Source organism: Lutjanus erythropterus, chromosome 4 (genome assembly GCF_056507025.1).
Source record: "Lutjanus erythropterus isolate fLutEry1 chromosome 4, fLutEry1.hap2, whole genome shotgun sequence".
Classification (NCBI taxonomy): Eukaryota; Metazoa; Chordata; class Actinopteri; order Lutjaniformes; family Lutjanidae; genus Lutjanus; species Lutjanus erythropterus.
Genome location: NC_139320.1, coordinates 34,651,563 through 34,669,913, shown reverse-complemented (window position 1 = coordinate 34,669,913; position 18,351 = coordinate 34,651,563). Strand labels below are relative to the sequence as shown.

Below are 18,351 nucleotides of genomic sequence, written 5' to 3'. Positions count from 1 at the left end.
TATTATCATTACAACTGACTTCAATATGCTACATGAGCGATACAAATTGGAGTTAATTCATTATTTAAAACGAAGAAAACATTAAGTGGTTAGCCTATCACCCAGTCACCGTAGGCGGTATATTTACAGGGACCTTTTTTGTTAAGATCCAAAAGCCTCCTGTACAAACAGGCTAGTCCACTGTTAGCCTAGCAGCTAAAAGCTACAATAAAACAAATTTCACTGACCACTTCTGGAGGAGCTGTGTGTTCAGGACGCCGACAACTGGAAGCCATGCTTGTCACTTCGGTGTCTGAAGATCAAGAGTTAATTTGTAATATCAGTTCATGAACAAGCTAAATGTTGTGCTAGCAGACGGCCCACATGTGAGGAACAGTGACGTCACACGCAAGCGACGCAAGACGCGCTTCTTCTTCGTCGAGTTTAATAAAATAAGACACCTAGATCGCCTCCTACTGTGCACCCTGGTAGACGCTGAATAAACTATATTTTTATTGCAGCATTCTTTGAAACCTAAATATACCATTAACAATGTATTATATTAATGCTAAAACATAAATTGCTGTAGTACCTCGGCTTAAAAAAAACATATTATTTAATTTATTTAATTTGTTTGTTTGTTTTAATCAACCAATTTTTAAAAAACAATATACAGGAGGTATTGCATTGCCTTAAAACTCATGGAATAATACAATCAGTGGCAATATATAAAATACATTGAAGTAAAAGAAATAATCAATAAATAAATCACAAATTACATGAAACAAAAGATGCTTATAAAATACAGAGGGTAATACAAAGTGTACAGACTGACCATGCACGGACCCATGGCCATTATTACAAAATGTATATCAATTACACGAAATTAAACCTAACTTAGAAATACTTCACAGTTTTAAAATTAACCTACTTTACTTTTGGAAGAAAACTGAATACCAATTTTATTTTTTTGGAAAATAGTAGTTTTTTGTACTTACTAAAAGATGTGGTTTGTCAATAAAATGTTTTGAGTAAATGAATAAATAGTAATTAAATGAATGAAACACATAACTTCACGTTCCCCGCTTTCTGTAAAATGATTGGCCGCGTATGATAAGTCCTTCCTGTAAACACTGACTCTTATTGGCTCCTGGGTGTGTGACGTAGCCGATTTTCCGGTATGTTCACCGCTCTGCTGTCGGTAAAATGGCAGAGGTCGGTCAGCGGCTGGGTTGCGGAGCTTACCGGCTATCTGCTCTTAGAAACAGCCAGAGTCGACCGGTGTGCACCGGAGACAGCCCCGGAGCTCTGCTGGTCAACTGCTCCTTCACTGACAGTCGGACAAAAGAGGACTCAACCCGGGATCAACGTGAAGTTCAACCATGGACAAAAAGCAGAGCAACACGACGCAGATCAACCAAAGTTTCCAGAGTGGGATCAAGTGAAAGTCAGCAGGAAAATGGGATGTTGGAGCTGGATTCATCCCGTTTGATCGGGGTTATACACACCAGAGAGAGTCTGCAAGCTTACAAAACAGCCCTGTACCTCACAACAAGACTGCAGCCCCTCCTTCAGGTAGGCTGACCAGACCAGAGACTAGATAATATATGAATCCGCGAAAATACTGTGGTCAAATTAGTTATGCAGGCTATAAATACTATTTTTTGTTATTAAGAATGATATATGATCAAAGCGAGTTGTTTCCCCCCACTTACCCTAGACTTGAGGAAGCTCAGGCAGGCTGCAGGAACACTGAACAGGAGCACAAGGCAAGCACACCATTGTTTATAAATGTCAGTTGTCAGTCAATGTAAAGCTAAGACTGTTATCCTAAGAACAAAAGCCCACCTCTCTGAAAATACACAATACCTGGTGATGGAGTTCAGTGACTGCCTGTCAGACTCCATTAACATATTGCTCAATGTGACCTTTATAAACATGTACTACTTCTCAAAGATTAATGATTTCATACAACTCATAACCAGACACTTACTCGTTTGGTAAACATTCAACATTAATTTGAGCTCTAATTAACATGAAACAGGCAAATAGAAACATCTCAGCCCAGAATTGAAATTTCAAAAGAGGGCATTCTAGCTGAAGTGTTGCTGACTGAGTAGCAAGTACTTGAACTCAGCATGTTTCCTTCATTTCTGATGACATATCATGGTCATTGTATGATTCATTATTGTAAATATATTACAGATTTCTCCTTTAATTCAGATAGAATATATACATATATTTTGCTCTATTTGTGTTTTTGTTTAATTTAGCATGTAGCTATTTATAATTATTATAGGCTTAGACAGTGTTTACTGTTTCAGTGCCCTTATATCCTTTTGGACAATAGCATTTATTGTTAAACTGCTATCATAAATAACAGATTGTTGATGTCATTGTTGACCTGTTTTAAACCAGATGATAGAAAGTGCAGCCACCACTGAAAAGCAGTATCAATAAAAAGCAATAAATAATAAAGGAGTAAAAAAAAAAAAGACAGTCAAAAAAATAAAACAATAGGAACAATATAGAAATACAAACAAGAAACTGACTTGACAGTTGTATTTACACCGTTGCACAGAGGAATCACAAGCATAGGAATATTGAAATTGCACAGTTGAATGATATTACACCTGAGTCAGATATTGATATTGAAGGATTTGTATACAAGAATATAACGGTCAGTTTGCCAATTCTGGTGTGTGTGGTCTACTGGGAGTAGTGCTGGTTGTACAGTCTGACAGCAGCACAGGATGCTACAGTGATCACAAGCTGCTGCAAACAGTCTGATACACACCTTCATGTCATCCTCAGACAACAAATAACAAATGATGTTACTCTAAGTTATCTCATGTGATCACTGTACCTGCAGGAGAAGCTGCTGCCTGGCAGGATGACACCCTGGACCAGAGGAGCTGTTCCTATCCACCCTGATGCCTTCAGGTCCCCTCAGCAGCTTCGAGCTTTCTGTACTGTCATCTTCATTCTGGCAGAGCAGCAGGCCTCAGAGAGGAGGCCATGTGGCGGCCTGCGACCGAGGCGTCTGAAACTGCATCCTGATAACCTGCAAGCATCTAGAAGCTACAGCTGGAGAAGTGACAGCAGCTCAAAAGATACTCCTCCGCTGTACAGGAGCAGGACGGCCTATTACGACATCCTCAGAGTGTCCCCCGGGGCCACACAGGCCCAGATCAAGACGGCCTACTACAAACAGTCCTTCATCTACCACCCTGACAAAAACCCAGAGAGCAAGGAGGCCACTAAGCGCTTCTCAGAAATCAGCGAGGCCTACACAGTGCTCGGCAACATCAGCTTGAGGAGGAAGTATGACCGAGGTATTCTGAGCCAGTCAGACGTTCAGAGTGCAGGGAGACCGTCCTCCAAAGAGACCAGATCCTCAACCTCCCCACAGCAGCAGCAGCAGCATCCACACAGAGCCAGGAAGTTCTCCCAAACCGGAGGGAAGACCATGTTTGATTTTGACGCCTTCTATCAGGCTCACTACGGGGCACAGCTGCAGAGGGAGCGGGAGATGAAAGCTAGGAAGCAGCGCATGGAGGAGCAGCAGAAGGAGAATGTGAACAGGTGGAAGCAGGGAAAGATGATGGAGATGACTTTGGCCATGATGCTGGCCATGGCAGGCCTCATTTTTGTCAATCTCAGCAGGCCCTGAAATAGAAGCAGCGACCGGACATGTGAGGTCCCTGTGGGGTTTCATGTTAGGAGTCTGAGGGGGGAGGAGCTAGAGAGGGAGGGGGTGCTACCTCAGAATGTTTTGCAAGTGTTGCACAGTTTCTGACTGCTAAAGATGTTGATTATTATTATCACTGGTATAATGGCTATTGCAGGAGTAAACAGTTGCCAACTCAGTTAGTTCAGGCATTTTACCAAAAAAACTGCAACAAAAACAAACTCACTGGGTTTTATGTTCTCAGTATGTTCTGAATGAGAGAAAAGGCCTGAAGGAGTAATATGAAGGGAAAGTGTTTTTTTTTTGTTAGTTTTTTTTTTTTACTGAATTTGGTGAACATCACACAAACTCTGCTCTATAACATATAAAAACTCCTTCAAGATCCAAGATCTGGTTCAAAGATTTTTCTTAAACATACCCTGGTACCATGTTTTTGCTTATTAAAATAAATTTAATTCACTATATTAGTATACTTGTACACTAAGCAGCATAAATTGTCACTAATTCATCAACATTTTGGCATTGATTTAGCATAAATTCAAAAGAAAAAATATTAATGACCGCCAAATTGGCACTAATCAGCATAAATCTTGGCATCAATAATGTGTGTTATGCATGTAAGGGTTAAGAATTACTTTTTGCACTCTACTGCATCCAACCTCATGTCTCATGTAAAATACATTTGTTGATTGTGGACAGCATGGGCACCAATGGGAAATGTGGCTTCATAGATTTCAATATTTTTCAATCCCTTCCTACACTTAACCGCAGTTACAAGAGTTTGTGATGCAGTTAGTATGAGGTCATGTTGTATGTCAGTACTAACTGTGTTTAATTTGTTAGAGGTCATTGATGCACAGACAAGCTGATCGTGGGAAGAGTAGGGGTTGACTGGTATGTATTTCTCTTGGGGCTGATACAGATTATTTCTAATCAAGGAGGCTGATAATTGATATTTTGAACCAATATAGATTTGTAAAAAATTAAATTTTGTTTAAATGCCTTTAAGCATAATTTTAATTAAATGCTGCAAATGAGAAATTTTCAACATTAAATTAAAATAATATGCAAGGAGCACGCAGCCACAGTTTTTATGAATTTAACTGTAAATTTAAATAGGAACGTAAACTTTATAAAGGTTTTATAAATTATAAATAAATAAAACCAGTAAAACTTAAATTTGTATTGAAGCTGTAGCTTTAACTTAAGCAATCTCTGCTGCAGTCCCTTCAAAACACAGCTCAGCTCGCTCACCTGAGCACGCCTCGGGCTCAGCAGGTGTCAGTGTTGATGGAATAATAGAATAGAATAGAAAGTACTTTATAGTCTATTGCCTTTGCTTCCACATGCAGAAAAATTGCTTAAAAACAAGCACATTAAAAAAATAATACAACAATAGAAGCTACACTAAAAAGAGCAGAGACAAGAGAGTGTATTTTTAAATTATTTTATCAAGAACTGAATAAAAAAAAAAAAAACAATTTCAGTAAATCTAAAAATTCGGAATATCAGCTGATGGTTGGCCAGGTCAAGAAGAGAACAATTGCACACATTCTTTTTCTGCATTTCTTCCTGTAAAGGCTCTAAAAAGCTGCTGGATGTGGGATTATTTATTCTTGCAACAATGTGAGCATGCAGCTCATAAACACCCAGCATGTCTGGGTGATAAGATGTCATATTTTTACATTTAATGACATTTTATTTATTTTAAAAAAATGGTTTCAGAGTCACACCATCACAATCTTGTTGAAGTTCACTCTTACTTTGCACAAACATTCACAGCCTTTGCAGGAGCAGTGTCATTGTAGGTTTAGTCTTTGTGCCATCAACATTTGTTCAAAAAGTTGTGAAGAAGGTTGCAACGGTATGAGATTATCACGGTATGGTACAAAAACCAATAACTGTCTCCGGAAATGTCACTGTTTCTTTGTGTTACACAATCATAAATAATTATCATCTCCTATGACCCTTAAAGAAATGAAAATAGAGAGTTTTTGGTTTAATGAACACTGTATTGTAAACACTGATAATACAAAAGCTAGCATAACACAAAACTTGATATAAACTTGATTTAAAAAAAAACATTTATTAATACGGTTGAATTTAATACTGTAGAAAAGCAAAAGTACATAGCACAATACCAGTATACCGTTGCAATCCTTAGTGTGAAGCTTCGGTTTAAACCTTCATTTATTTAATTCATTTTATTGACAAGTGTGAAGCTAAACAACTTTTTTTTTGGCAGCTTGAATTAAAATTTATTCCTCCTATTGCACAAGGATGGAAATTTTAAATTTATCATGCTGAATGACGCACAAGTCCTCTTGTTTCCCTGCACACTGGATCTGCAGTCTAGAAATGTACAGTTATGAGATTATTTGTTATTAGGAAATTAATACACATGTTGATGCCTTCTTCCAGGTGTTTTAGTGTGTATTTGTGTATGTACTGTACAAATAAGATGCCACATTATATTAAAGTGTCTATTTTGAGTAATGGAAACATACTGAACTAAACAAATAAAAGAGTTTCGTCTTGCGGTGTTGTAAAATCTGTCCTCTAGAGGGAGTCTGAATACATTGAAATGATCGCTGGTTTACAGCTGGAGGCTCTCTGTGCTCTGAGTTTAAAGCAGTAGTCAAATGTAACTACGTACATTTACTCAAGCACATGAATTCAAGGCACTTGTTCACTTGAGTTTCTCTGTTCTATGCTATCTAATACTTATACTTCACTATATTAGAGGCAAATATTGTACTTTTTTATTTCTGATACACTGAAGGATTAATTGTTCCTTTATAGATTAAAAACATTCTCCTACTTCTTAAGTTAAATAAACCGTTTAAAACATTCCTGGAATAACTATAAAAGGCATATCAAAACTAAAAAATAAGGCTGTTTTTCTGACACAAGTTGACTATTTAGAGATGCATCTTTTTCAAGGTACAGTGATGCTACAAACATATGATGATCCAATACAATCTGATGCTTTGCTGTAGATTTAACTATCCAACAGCACTATATAAAGTATCTAAAATTAGCTCAACCTTTAACATCTACATCCATTGAAATAAATTGAACAAAAACAATGATGGGCTCCTACCTTAAAGACAGATGAGATTAAGGTTTTGGTAACATCTCTAGAGAAATACAAATATCTTCTTTTTGATAAATTTACAACAATGCTAACTTGGGAGATAAAAGATAACAGAAACGGTCTCCAGCTTATGGCATCCATTGTGTAAAAGCAACAAAAGAGCAGCCATATGGATAACAAGTTACAAGTTAGCTAGCACTACTGTTAGCGATCATCACTATTAGCTAATGTTAGGAAACAGAGCCATTAGCTTCTGTGGGCAAACACCACATTTAGCTACTGTTAACACACTGTTAGCTTTTGTTAGCTAAAACTACTGTTAGCTCCTGGTAGGGAACACTACTGTTAGCAACTGTTGGCCAACACTACAGTTAATTATCATTACCACCACCATACCATACTACTGTTAGCTACTGTTAGCTAACACTACTGATAGGTAACAAGTTAGTAAATTAGCCACTACTACAGGTGAAAAAGTGAAGATAAGGACAGTTTAACAGTTATTCTAAATTTAGGATAGATCATGTAAAATTTGGGAAAGTTCGGATGCTTTTGTAATAGACAATTCCTATCTTAAGTTAGGACAGGAACATTGACTTAGGAACTGCCCGTCTGTAATAGCTTTTTCATGAATCAGGCCTTTAGGATCTGCACTATAAAAGTACTTTGAAACTGAGGTTGAACATGTTAACTGATGACACTGAAGATTCAAATTCTGTAAAGTATCTGATAAAACACAAATAGTTTTGTTCAGTTACTGAAATGAAGCTTTTAAACATTCTTTGATGTCACATTTTTATTATTAAGCTGATGTATAACTGCCTAGTATCTTAATTACCCAAAATATTTTAACCATATTTTATCCAGTTTCCCTTAAGATGCTAGATATTACAAACATCAAACGTGGAACATGTCTGGGATCATGTTCTCTGACTAAACAAGTCAAACACTGTGTGAATAATGACTCAAAGTGTGCTCACATTCAGGCCTAAATATGGAGCATGGGTTGACTATGTTAAAACTGAAACAGAAGAAAACCACATCTCACGTTTTTACACTGTCATCAGTAACACAGATAAATGAATAGAGAGACAATTTTACCTCTACAGTGCAACGTCTCATCATTTTAAGTACTTTTATAAGCTTATGTTTTGTAACAGCACAGCTCTCGACTTTTCTGAGCCTTTAATCTCCAACGTGTCAGTCTGATTGTGATGTTTACAAGCGAATAACTGCACAAAAGGTGCAATGGTTTCTTCACATTTTATTCACAGAAATATAAAGTAGTATGTCAAGTACATCACTTTGTACAAAATTGCACAGACTCTTCAAAACTCAGTCAGACAACAGAAAATTTAGCTTTAAGAAGTGTTAAGAAAATAAAAGGGAGACATGAGCAATCTGTGATATGTGAGATGGGCTCTTGCGACAGACAGGTTCCACTGAGGATGTTTCATCAAGAAGAATCAATCAATTCTACATAAATAAGACTTGATAGGAAAAATGTAATTTACAACGGCTGAGGAATAAATATGTTTCAAAAATAGGATTCAAATTGGCACATGAATTGTTACGTCCGCTCCTCGACTGAAGGTGAAACTTCACCTTCAAACCTACATGGCCATGGTTGAAAAGACGGACATTGACTATTGATATGTTTAGTCCAACTGAACAAAAGTGTTGCATATATTTTAAATACAGTAGCTGAAAGGTATTTTTCTATATTCATGTTTCCAGGTGTGTTCAGCATGCTATAGAGAAAAGTAAGAAGCACACTTATTCACTGTTTTGCCAAGAGATGAATGAGAAGATTGACCCCACTCTATCATCAGTAGCTAATTTAGCTTAGCATGAAACAGGACACATGGAAAACAGCTGGCATGGCTCAGTCAAAAAAAGAAAACAAAATCAGCCCATTAACATCTCTAAAGCACACTGATGCACACTATGTCTTGTTTGTTTAATCCATACAAGAGTGGAAGTGTAAAAATGACAAATAGTGGAGTTATGTGACAAACTATTTGTTGGTCGGACGCAGTAACCTGGTCAGAATCAGTAACTTTATGGAGTCTCTGCTGGTTGCCTGGCAACCACACCCCACTACGAAATAGTCCAGTACAAGGAACCCCATAAACTGGTCTGTAATTTTAGCACTTTTTGCACAGATTAAACAGACGAAATACACGTTAAAGGATCAGTGTGCAGGATTTAGTGACATCTAGTCTAGTGGCGAGATTTCAGATTGCAACCAACTGAATACCACTCATCTCACCCTCCCCTTCCAAGCGCGTAGGAAAAGCTACGGTAGCTATTAAACTTGGAGGAAGAAATGCAAAAGGCCCTCTCTAAAGTCAGTGTTTGGGTTGTCCATTACAGAAGCTACTGCAAAAACATGGCGGTGCAACATGGTGGCCTTTGTGGAAGACGACCTGCACCCCTCTGTAGATATAAACTTGTCTTCAGGTGATTATATACTAAAGAAAACATACTTATAAATATTAAATTCAATTTCTCCCATATTCTACCAATACGTCCCCCTAAACCATACACACTGGATCTTTAATTAGTGAACTATAGAGGTGCTGATGGACAGATTTGATTACCTTTGGAAAGGACAGTCCTGCTGGGACTGTCTAATACACTGCATGGGAGACTTCAAGTCTACTTAGCTGGTTGGTTTGTACATCTTGTGAACCGCAACACCTCCATTAAAGAGCAGTGCACAGGTGCTTCCCTGAGCTTTTCTAGGGGACCTCCAGGGCTTAATGTTTTCCCCTGTCTTTATACTAAGACAAGCTAACCATTTGCTAGCAGTAGAGTGGCAACGATTACACGATTAATTTATCAGTTGAGCAAAAGAAAATGAGTTGCCAACTATATGGCTAACCCAATAATCACTCCATCATTTTAAAAGCAGAAATGTCACACATTCGCTTCTTGGATGCGAGGATTTGCTGCTTTTTGTTGTGATCTATGAGTAAATGAAGAGTCTTTGGGTTTTGGACTATTTGTTGGACAAAAGAAGCAATTTGAAGATGTCACTTGCTTGATGTACTGGGAAACTGTAGCGTTTTCCAGTCATAAAAATAACCGTCAGATTTATTGATAATGGAAATAATATTTGGTTGCAGCCCTGGCTAGCAGTATAGTTTCGTATTAACAGACATGAGACTGATATCAATTTTCTCATGTAACTCTTGGAAAATAAGTGATTAAATGTATCTTCCAAAACACTGAACTTCTCCTTCACGAAGAATTTTAGCTGATATTTTCTATTCTCTTAAATGTCTAGGACTACTACTTACAGTAACATGTTTTTTTTTTTTCCTGGCGCAAAATTTAGCCTTTCTTTTGGATTATTAACTTAAAAAGCTCAGCACTCTGCATAAAGTAAAGCAGCAATGTCACATCTTTCTATTCAAGCATGGCCATCTAGTACCCTTCACCTTACTGCCTGTACCGTTCCAGTCCACACTGGGCCGCACAAACAGCACGTAATACTGTCTTCTTTCTAGAAAACAAGTCCCCAGTCCCTCCGATAAATGCTGGATTTGGTATAATAATATCTTAAAGGCCTTACTTCAAAGTGAACTCCTATATTAACAGCATATCTAATCTACAGGTTATTGATATGATAAGCTTGGATACAGAACCAGCACCAGACGGAGGGACCTCGAAAACCAGTAGAGACACTACTGTAGCACACCGATCATCGAAAAATATTTGGACTCTAATACACCACCACACACTCATAGAAATAACCCAGTATGACAGCAAAATGGGAGCCACCCTGCCGTTTTCGTACAGGCTGAACTTGTCTTCCGTGTCAACATTTTTAAACTGATTTGTAACCATTGATGAAACTGTGATAACAAAACTGTAGAGATATGCATGTTTGGCATATTTTTGAGCAGAAACTGGTAAAATAATCACCTGCATTTAATTTTTGGGCTTTTGTGATTATGCAAGTTGTCAACTCCATCCTCCTCATCACTATGGGCAACAGTCCATTCAAGTCCAAGGAAACTGTCAGGCACTAAGACCCTTTAGGCTGTACATGTTTAAGAAAAACATCTCCGAGCTAACACTAACACACCCGTGATTGCTGTGCTGATGTTAGTGTAGAGCCGAGACCCAGAGCAGGACTTTGTAGGGAAACCCTGCAGGGACAGTGAGGATATCCGGGACAGACTCGAAGCAGCTTTACAAACATTAACGGGATGCTCTCGGGAGCTCTGAGGGGAGGGACTGTTTCTTCGGGGTCATTTCAAACTTTCAACCCTTCAGCGGGGTGGTGACACAGGCTCTGCTCCCAGGGAACTGTGGGTAAGGATGAACAGGGATGTGAATCAAAGCCATATGACTCCACTGGATGATTTTCCTCTCCTCCTCCACTCATCTTCACTGCTGCTTTTTCTACCGAACCCAATTCCAAAAAAGCTGGGGGACTGTGTAAAATGCAAATAACAGCTGAATGCAATGATTTGCCAGAACTGTATATGACTAAGATATTTAATGTTCAAACTGTTTAACTTACAGAAAGCAGAGACATTTTTGAAAAAGATGTTGCCTGGGTTGCTCCACAACCTGTATGTATCTTTCTCAAGCCCATGCAGTAATACAATTGTGTGTTTTTAATGCAGTTTATAATGCAGTACTGACCAAGGGATCAAAGGTCAGGGACATTCAATGTTTGTTCTCTACCTTGCCCCTTACGTACAGAGATTTCTTTTTTAATTTTCTGATTCTTTTAATGATATTATGGAAGATGAAATCCAAAAATTCCTTGCAAATGTGTGTTGAAAAACATTACTGTTAAACTACTTGCCCACACAGTTTTCCACAAAGTGGTGAACCCTGCCCCAATAATGCTTTTGAAGGACTAAGCCTTTTGATTAATACCGAATCATGATACTATCACTCATAATCAATTAACCTGTTTACCTGCTGAATCTTCCAACCAGGTGTTTTTTGAGTTTCCACAACTTTCCCAGTCTTTTGGTGCTTCTGTCCGTACTTTTTAAAAAAGTGTTGTAGGCATCAAATTCAGAATGAGTGTATATTTACAAAAAACAATAGTTTTTATCAGGTTGAACATTAAATATCTTGTCTTTGTACTGTATTCAATTTAATACAAGTTGAAAATTATTTCCAAATCGTTGTATTCTGTGTTTAGTTATATTTTACACAGCAGCTGAACTTCTTTGGAGTTGCGGTTTGTACATTTAAGTTTCATGTTCAGCTCCACCTCAACATCTCCATTTCTACCGGCGGCCTTCTGTCTCTCTGTTCACCGACTTCCTTGAGATTGGAACAAAGCCACAGAGCGGCAAACGGATTCAGCGGCGTTGGCGCACTGATGTCACCTCCCTTCTCAAACCAGTGAAACAGGAAATTGCCTTGAAACAAAAACAAACAAACAAGACGATGGTGTGATCCAGTGATTTGGACCGTTTTCATCAGCAGCAGATCGTCCCATGTCACCTACAACTCCAACCAAATACGTGACTGAGCTGAACCCTGCCCTGGGTCGTTTAGTAGAAAGAGTACTGGTTCTCCACCGCTCGGGCCCTGCGAGTCCCGTCAGCGTCATGGTAGTCCTCGGATGCACCACTAGAGGCCTCCAGCAGGCGTTCAGAGCTGTTGCTCCGGCTCTGTAGCCCTCCTCCAACACCTCCTCCGGTGCCTGGGTCGCTGCGCGAGAGGGAGGGGAGGGCGGTGGGTGAGGAGGAGGTGCTGGAGGAGAGTGGGGCATCAGGAGGGGGCCCTGCAGGTGCTGTGATCCCAGGAGGATGGAGAGCTGGCTGGGCTGAGTCTGTCCGGCAGCCTGCATCCCTGGGTGGAGTGAGAACTGGAGGCACGGTCACATCTGTAGTGGGAAGACAAAAGAAAGCTTTTAATTAAAAGATTAATAATATAGATTAATGTGTGCTGTTGATAACCGACCCTTCTTAAAAGGACAGTTCACCCTAAAATCAAAAGTACATAGTTTTTTCCTAAGGCTATTGATCCATCTATATTGTTTTAGTGTGGGTTGCCAAGTTTTGGAGATATCAACAGTAAATATGTCTGCCTTCTCTCAAATATTATGGAATTAGAGCACTCAGCTTGTGGTGCTCAAAATGCAAAAAAAAAAAAACAAAACAAAAAAAACATTTGAAATGTCCAATGACCAATGTCTCTCTCCAGAAATCATGACCCGGTTACTCAAGATACTCCACAGACCTTGTTGTGAGCAGTTTCATGTAAGAACTACTTTCTTTCTAGTAGAAACAAAGTAGTTCCTACACGAAACTGATACAGAAATTGCTATTCAGGGTTTCAAATGTATTTTTTGGTGCTTTGAGCACCACAAGCCAAGTGCCTTTTTAGTCCCATTATACTGGAGAGAAAGCAGACATCTCTATGGCCGACATCTCCAAAACTCAACAGCTCACACCAAAACTATCTAGAAGGGTAAACAGCACTACAGGTAAGAAGAAGAACCTGTATCTTTGATTTTGGGGTGAACTGTGCTCTATGAACTTTTTCTTTTCCTGTTCTCGGCTATGTGCTCGGCTTGTGTTGAAAAGAAAACCTTGAAGATGGTTAAAAGATGCTGCTGTGGGGCCTGAAAAAAGTACATATAGTCACACCTTAAGTTAACTAATGTTAGCAAAACACAAGTTGACAAGCCAGTTAATCTATGCCAATTGGTGGCTGGTTATCTATCTAATCTAATACCTAATGTTAGCGATGCAGATGGAGCCTTCTTAATTAACTTGCTAATCTACATCAGTCATTACCTAGCCATTTAACTGGGTTATGCTAGCATTAGGTTACTTAAGATGTGTCTATATGTATTTCTGACTCCTCTTGAACAGCACTGTTATGACGTGGGAAGTTGTGTACACGACTTTCCACTTATGAGGTTGTGAATACCACAAAAGGGGTCCTTCATATGGACTCTTCTCCTGAACTCAGTCAACATGACCCGTCTGAAGGCAGCATTAGTCATCTTCAAAATTTGGTTTTGTTTTCACCATAGATGAGCCTAGCACAGAGCACTTCTAAGTACAGGAAACAGGAAAGCAGAAAGTTGACCGAGGTTCCTCTGGGCACCGAGCTTGCTCAACTGTTATTGGAGCACAGAGCCAAAAGGGGCGTGACTCGGGAAGGATCGATTGTTTGTTGCTTTACGCTGGAGAGATTCTGGCTCCCACATACAGCAGCATGTAAACACAGGCAGTGTGGGCCTCCTTTATTGTCTGTCCTCTTGGTGGGCAGTAACACCGACAACACTGGTGCCAAAGACACGCCTGAGCAGTGTATCAGTGAAGCCTTTTACACCCTGAATCAAACACTCACTCTATGTCTGTGTGTGTTTGGGACTGAGTGCTTGAGTGTGTGTAGGTCCAGCGTTTGGGGAAACAGAGGGCCTCTTTGTGACCACCGGGGTGAGCTGGGGCTGGAGTCTCGGCCTGCATGCAAAACTCCTGCGGTATAATCGCCCCCTCACTCTCCTGTACAGGAGGGCATTCATCCCATGCCAGGACAGCGGAGGGCAAGAGGAGTGTTAGCATGGATGAGGAGGAGGAGGAGGAGGAGGAGGAGGAGGAGGAGGGGCAGGTTCAGTGAGGTTTAGCTCAGCTCCCTCTGTTCATTAGGACAAACCTCTGCCATCCATCAACACATCTAACTTTCTGGAAGTTTTTGATCACCCTCTGTTGTCCTTTCTTGACCTGAGGAGTGACTGTCAAGATTTTTTGAAACCTTCCACAAATTGTTTCTAAGCTCTCCAAGTAAAAGTTTAAACATCCTGAACCTTAGTCTTATTATTTTGTTTTAAGTGACGGCTGAGGCAGTTACATGATAACTGTAAATGCTGAAATCTGGCGCTGGACAGTAGTGAATCACATGTAATTAAACCCGTATTTTAAATAAAATGTGCAGTAGATTGCTGGTTGTTCAACTACATTCATATTTGAATTGATTCTAACAATGAAATTACTTTGTTTGCCATTTTTGTGTAGTTGACCACTGAAACTACAAACAAATTTGGAAGGAAAGTAATGACTTTTTAAAAATTTATTTCACCATTGCTTCACTACTGACTGATGAACATGGTATCCAAAACCAAAGATTGTTTTTGTTTTGTTTATGTCTCACCTCTGAACAAGTGGGCACTTTTTGCAATAGACTTAAATGATTAGCACTTTTTGCTGGCATTTGGCATTATGTTTAGTTATGATTTCTTGGCACATGTACATTGTCAGTTTTTTTAAGCTACTTTTTAGTAGGTTTCTCCCTTGGTCCCAGCTCTCTAGCTGAGGTTTGCAAACATTAGCAAACACCTCAAGCTACTGGTCATACCAGACCAGGTAAAGCTGTAGCAGCAAAACCTGAAGAGTACTGAATGAGTAAAGTCATATCTTATTTCTTATGAATGTATAAGAGGAAGGACTTTTCACTTTGGTGACCTCATGTAATATCCTGCAAAGCTCCAAGCAACAACCTCTAATAAGTACAAATATTAGAGCTTTCATGTTGGAAGAACCTCAAAAGAACGGGTTAACGTGTCTGACTGTTGTACTACTAATAGCGCAAAAGAACTACAATTTAAGATAAATCATAGACTATATACCATATTACTCTAGTGAGGTACAATCCATCCAAGTTGTGTAATAAGTCTGGGAATACAGAAGGCACACATTTTTCACTGTTTACTAGAATGTGTATTTTCATAAATTCTGTAAAGATGGTCTTAAAGAAGCTAATGTCATACTTGGTCAAACAGTAAACATTTCTCAGTTATCAAGCATGTTTGGTATAGATCATGCCCCAAACATCAATTCATTAAAACACCTGAAAATCCTCCTTTTCTGTGTTATTAAAGTGGCTGCTGTGCTGTTGCTGTGACTGTCCAACATCACACAGTGGACAAGTGTCATTGGCTTTTCATCTGTCAAATCTGTGACAAAATGTAAACCTGTTGATGTTAATAAAAAAAAACACCTCAACAGAATCGTGTAATCAACTGTTGTCTGGTGCCTCATTAGAGACCTTTGTGTTTGTGTGTTGTGTACCTGTGGTGGAGCTTCGCTGCACTTGTACATAGGAGCGTAATGTGATGTCAGCAGAGCCTCCAGACTCGAGGGGGATGGGGTGGGCGTGGAAGTGTCTCAGCATGTCCGACACGGTGTGGAACCACAAGTGGTGGACGTGGCACTGCCCGTTCTCGTTCACTGACAAACGCAAATGCTGGGAGGGAGAAGGAAGGGGGAGAGAGGGGGAGACAGGACATTAACAAGGAAGAAACAGGTTAAGAGAGGATAGTGGAAGAAAAAAAAAAAACAGACAGACAGGGAATTGCAGTCTGAGACACAGCGAACATCCGAAACAGGAAAAGCTAAGACAGAGGTCAGGACATTTCTGCGAAGTGTCTCGCTGCGGGAGCAAAGCGACAGAATGCCAAGCCTGACACCAGAGGAAGAGGCAGCAGCTGACACTTCCTCAACACTGCCGGCTGGCAGGATGTGATGTGCAGGGATCATGTTACATAAGAGCACACAAAACGTTGACATTACTGCATCTTTTCCAGGGCCTGAACAACTTTGAGCTGCTGTGGCTACATCCCAAAATGTCCTGAGAACAAGCCTGAGTGAATTTAAGGCTGCTCAGAGGAGAGATTTATGTATTCTAATGTTTTTGTTTTTACTGTCAAAATTAGACCTTCAACTCTGGTAACCTGTGAAGATTTTTATGATTTTCCTTACATTTTAAAAACTAAATTGAATATCAAAACTAAATAACCATCAAAACACTAATAAATAGTGAAAATAACAGTTTTACCCCTAATCTACATGTATACAACACACAGCCATCCCACTCTTTCTTTGCAGTTCAATCACATAATATGACACGATGTTCTTTCTCTTCTCTGACCATCTCACCTTGGCTTTGCCCTGAAAGTTGAAGGTGAGAACGTACTCGCCCGGGCGCGTCTCACTCTGACGAATCACAAAGAGCCCGTGGCTCCTGGCCCCGCCTGCAAGCACCAACTGGGCCGCACGCACGCGGGACAGTGTACCGTGGAACCATGGGTAACCGGCCAGGCTGGCATCACCATCCGATTCTTTCGATCCTTCGCTTCCACCTGAACATAGTCAAAATAAATCAGTGGGGTTTTTTTTAATGTGTAATCGTTTTTTTTCTTCTTCTTTCTTTGCTCTGAGAGTTCATGTGGTTTGTGGTCTGCAGACAAGAGGAAAATGTTTGTGTTATTACCTGCAGAGGAGTTGGAGCTCTGGGCCTCTGGGGACTGGAGGAAGCGCTCTAAAGGCATATGGGAGGGGTGCTGCGTGAACGGGGGTTCCCTGCAACGGACTGAGGGGGCGCTGTAGTGCTCTGCTGCTGTAGAACACGACCTCTCCGGAGCACGATACACACCTAAACATATTTTTTATAATTTAACAAATTTGTGTGGATCAAAACATTTGATAACACTTTCAAATAACCAGCCATTAATAAATGGTAAATTGATAGTTAATCAAACTTCAGCCAATAGTTATTTCACTGTTAAGAAACAATGAAAGGACTTATCAGCCGACAGAAGGGGGACAAAGATTACCTCATAAAATTTTGATATTAAAAGATAAGCAGTTCTATTCTGCTCCTTAGCTTGTAACATCTCAATGCTTTTTGCCCCCTGGATGATCCAGTAGCACACAACAGACAACAGCTCAGTAATTTCTCAGTCTTTGTAGTAGCTGTATTTACTTTTCTTTGTGCTTTCAAGCAAATTCTCCCTAAATCTGCATAGCTCGCAAATTTCTCCAGCCACTGTTTGAAAGCCAGATTTCAGAAAAGCGTCTGTCTTGCAGTGGTTTTAAAACTTGAGCCAGTCAAAATGTGGAACATGATCTCAATATGTGGGACATGGGACAAGGGATAAAAACGCAGTGCAGTCCCACATAAAGTAGGACACCTGGTCACCCTAGTTGACCGATATTATTTGTTAGCTTTTTAAGTAGAATTTTGTGTATGTTTAATCATTTAATTTAATTCAGGTTTACTCTAACTGTGTTTTTTTTTATTTATACATATTTATACTATTTACTAACAATACCAGTAATGGTTTCAGTGCCCTGATACCATTTTGGACAATAAAGTTTAATGTTAAACTGTAAAATATCCTGCTTTCATCTTTATCAGAAGCGTTACTCAATTTTGAGGGATTTTTTTAATGTATATATTCAATATTTTATATATTATATGCTGTAAAAAGAATATTGGCCGATATAGCAACATCAGAATTGTTTTACACCTGAATATCTGTATCGGCATCAGCCTCAAAAACCCAGAATCAGTTGGACCTTTAAAATTATAATTAACTACGTTTACTAATTATTAGTAATGCCATAATTTATGTTATTTTATCACAAACTATTATTAGTGTGTGTATTATAAAATAATTTATAAAGCATATATAAACATTATTATTGTTAACAGCATAATAACTATGAACTTAAGTTTAATTAACTATCAATGGATAATTTTTTAATAACGTTATTATATGGTGTTTTTAATGTTATGTGAGATTGTC

General features: G+C 39.2%; 2 protein-coding genes across 2 annotated transcripts in view; one reads left to right on the top strand and one right to left on the bottom strand.

The window, feature by feature from the left end:
* The first annotated feature begins 944 nt into the window (after positions 1-944).
* Positions 945-3,951, top strand: dnajc30b (DnaJ (Hsp40) homolog, subfamily C, member 30b). Its single transcript, XM_084716493.1, has 2 exons — positions 945-1,554; positions 2,852-3,951. The coding sequence occupies exons 1-2, from the start codon at positions 1,186-1,188 to the stop codon at positions 3,650-3,652; spliced, it is 1,170 nt and encodes a 389-aa protein (XP_084572619.1). The 5' UTR covers positions 945-1,185; the 3' UTR covers positions 3,653-3,951.
* An 8,156-nt stretch (positions 3,952-12,107) lies between these two features.
* The window catches only part of sh2b2 (SH2B adaptor protein 2), a 29,950-nt gene continuing 23,706 nt past the window's right edge, over positions 12,108-18,351 (bottom strand). Inside the window, exons 6-9 of the mRNA XM_084717774.1 lie at positions 17,034-17,195; positions 16,700-16,902; positions 15,833-16,007; positions 12,108-12,636 (exon numbers count right to left, since the gene is read on the bottom strand). Coding sequence (XP_084573900.1) covers positions 12,302-12,636; positions 15,833-16,007; positions 16,700-16,902; positions 17,034-17,195 — 875 coding nt within the window. The 3' untranslated portion in view covers positions 12,108-12,301. The remainder of the gene's footprint in view (positions 12,637-15,832; positions 16,008-16,699; positions 16,903-17,033; positions 17,196-18,351) is intronic.

Bases quoted from the DNA above. Each gene is read 5' to 3' on its own strand.
- dnajc30b (XM_084716493.1), top strand. From the start codon at position 1,186: ATGGCAGAGGTCGGTCAGCGGCTGGGTTGCGGAGCTTACCGGCTATCT. The intron at 1,555-2,851 runs GTAGGCTGACCA...CTGTACCTGCAG, and splicing joins GACTGCAGCCCCTCCTTCAG to GAGAAGCTGCTGCCTGGCAG.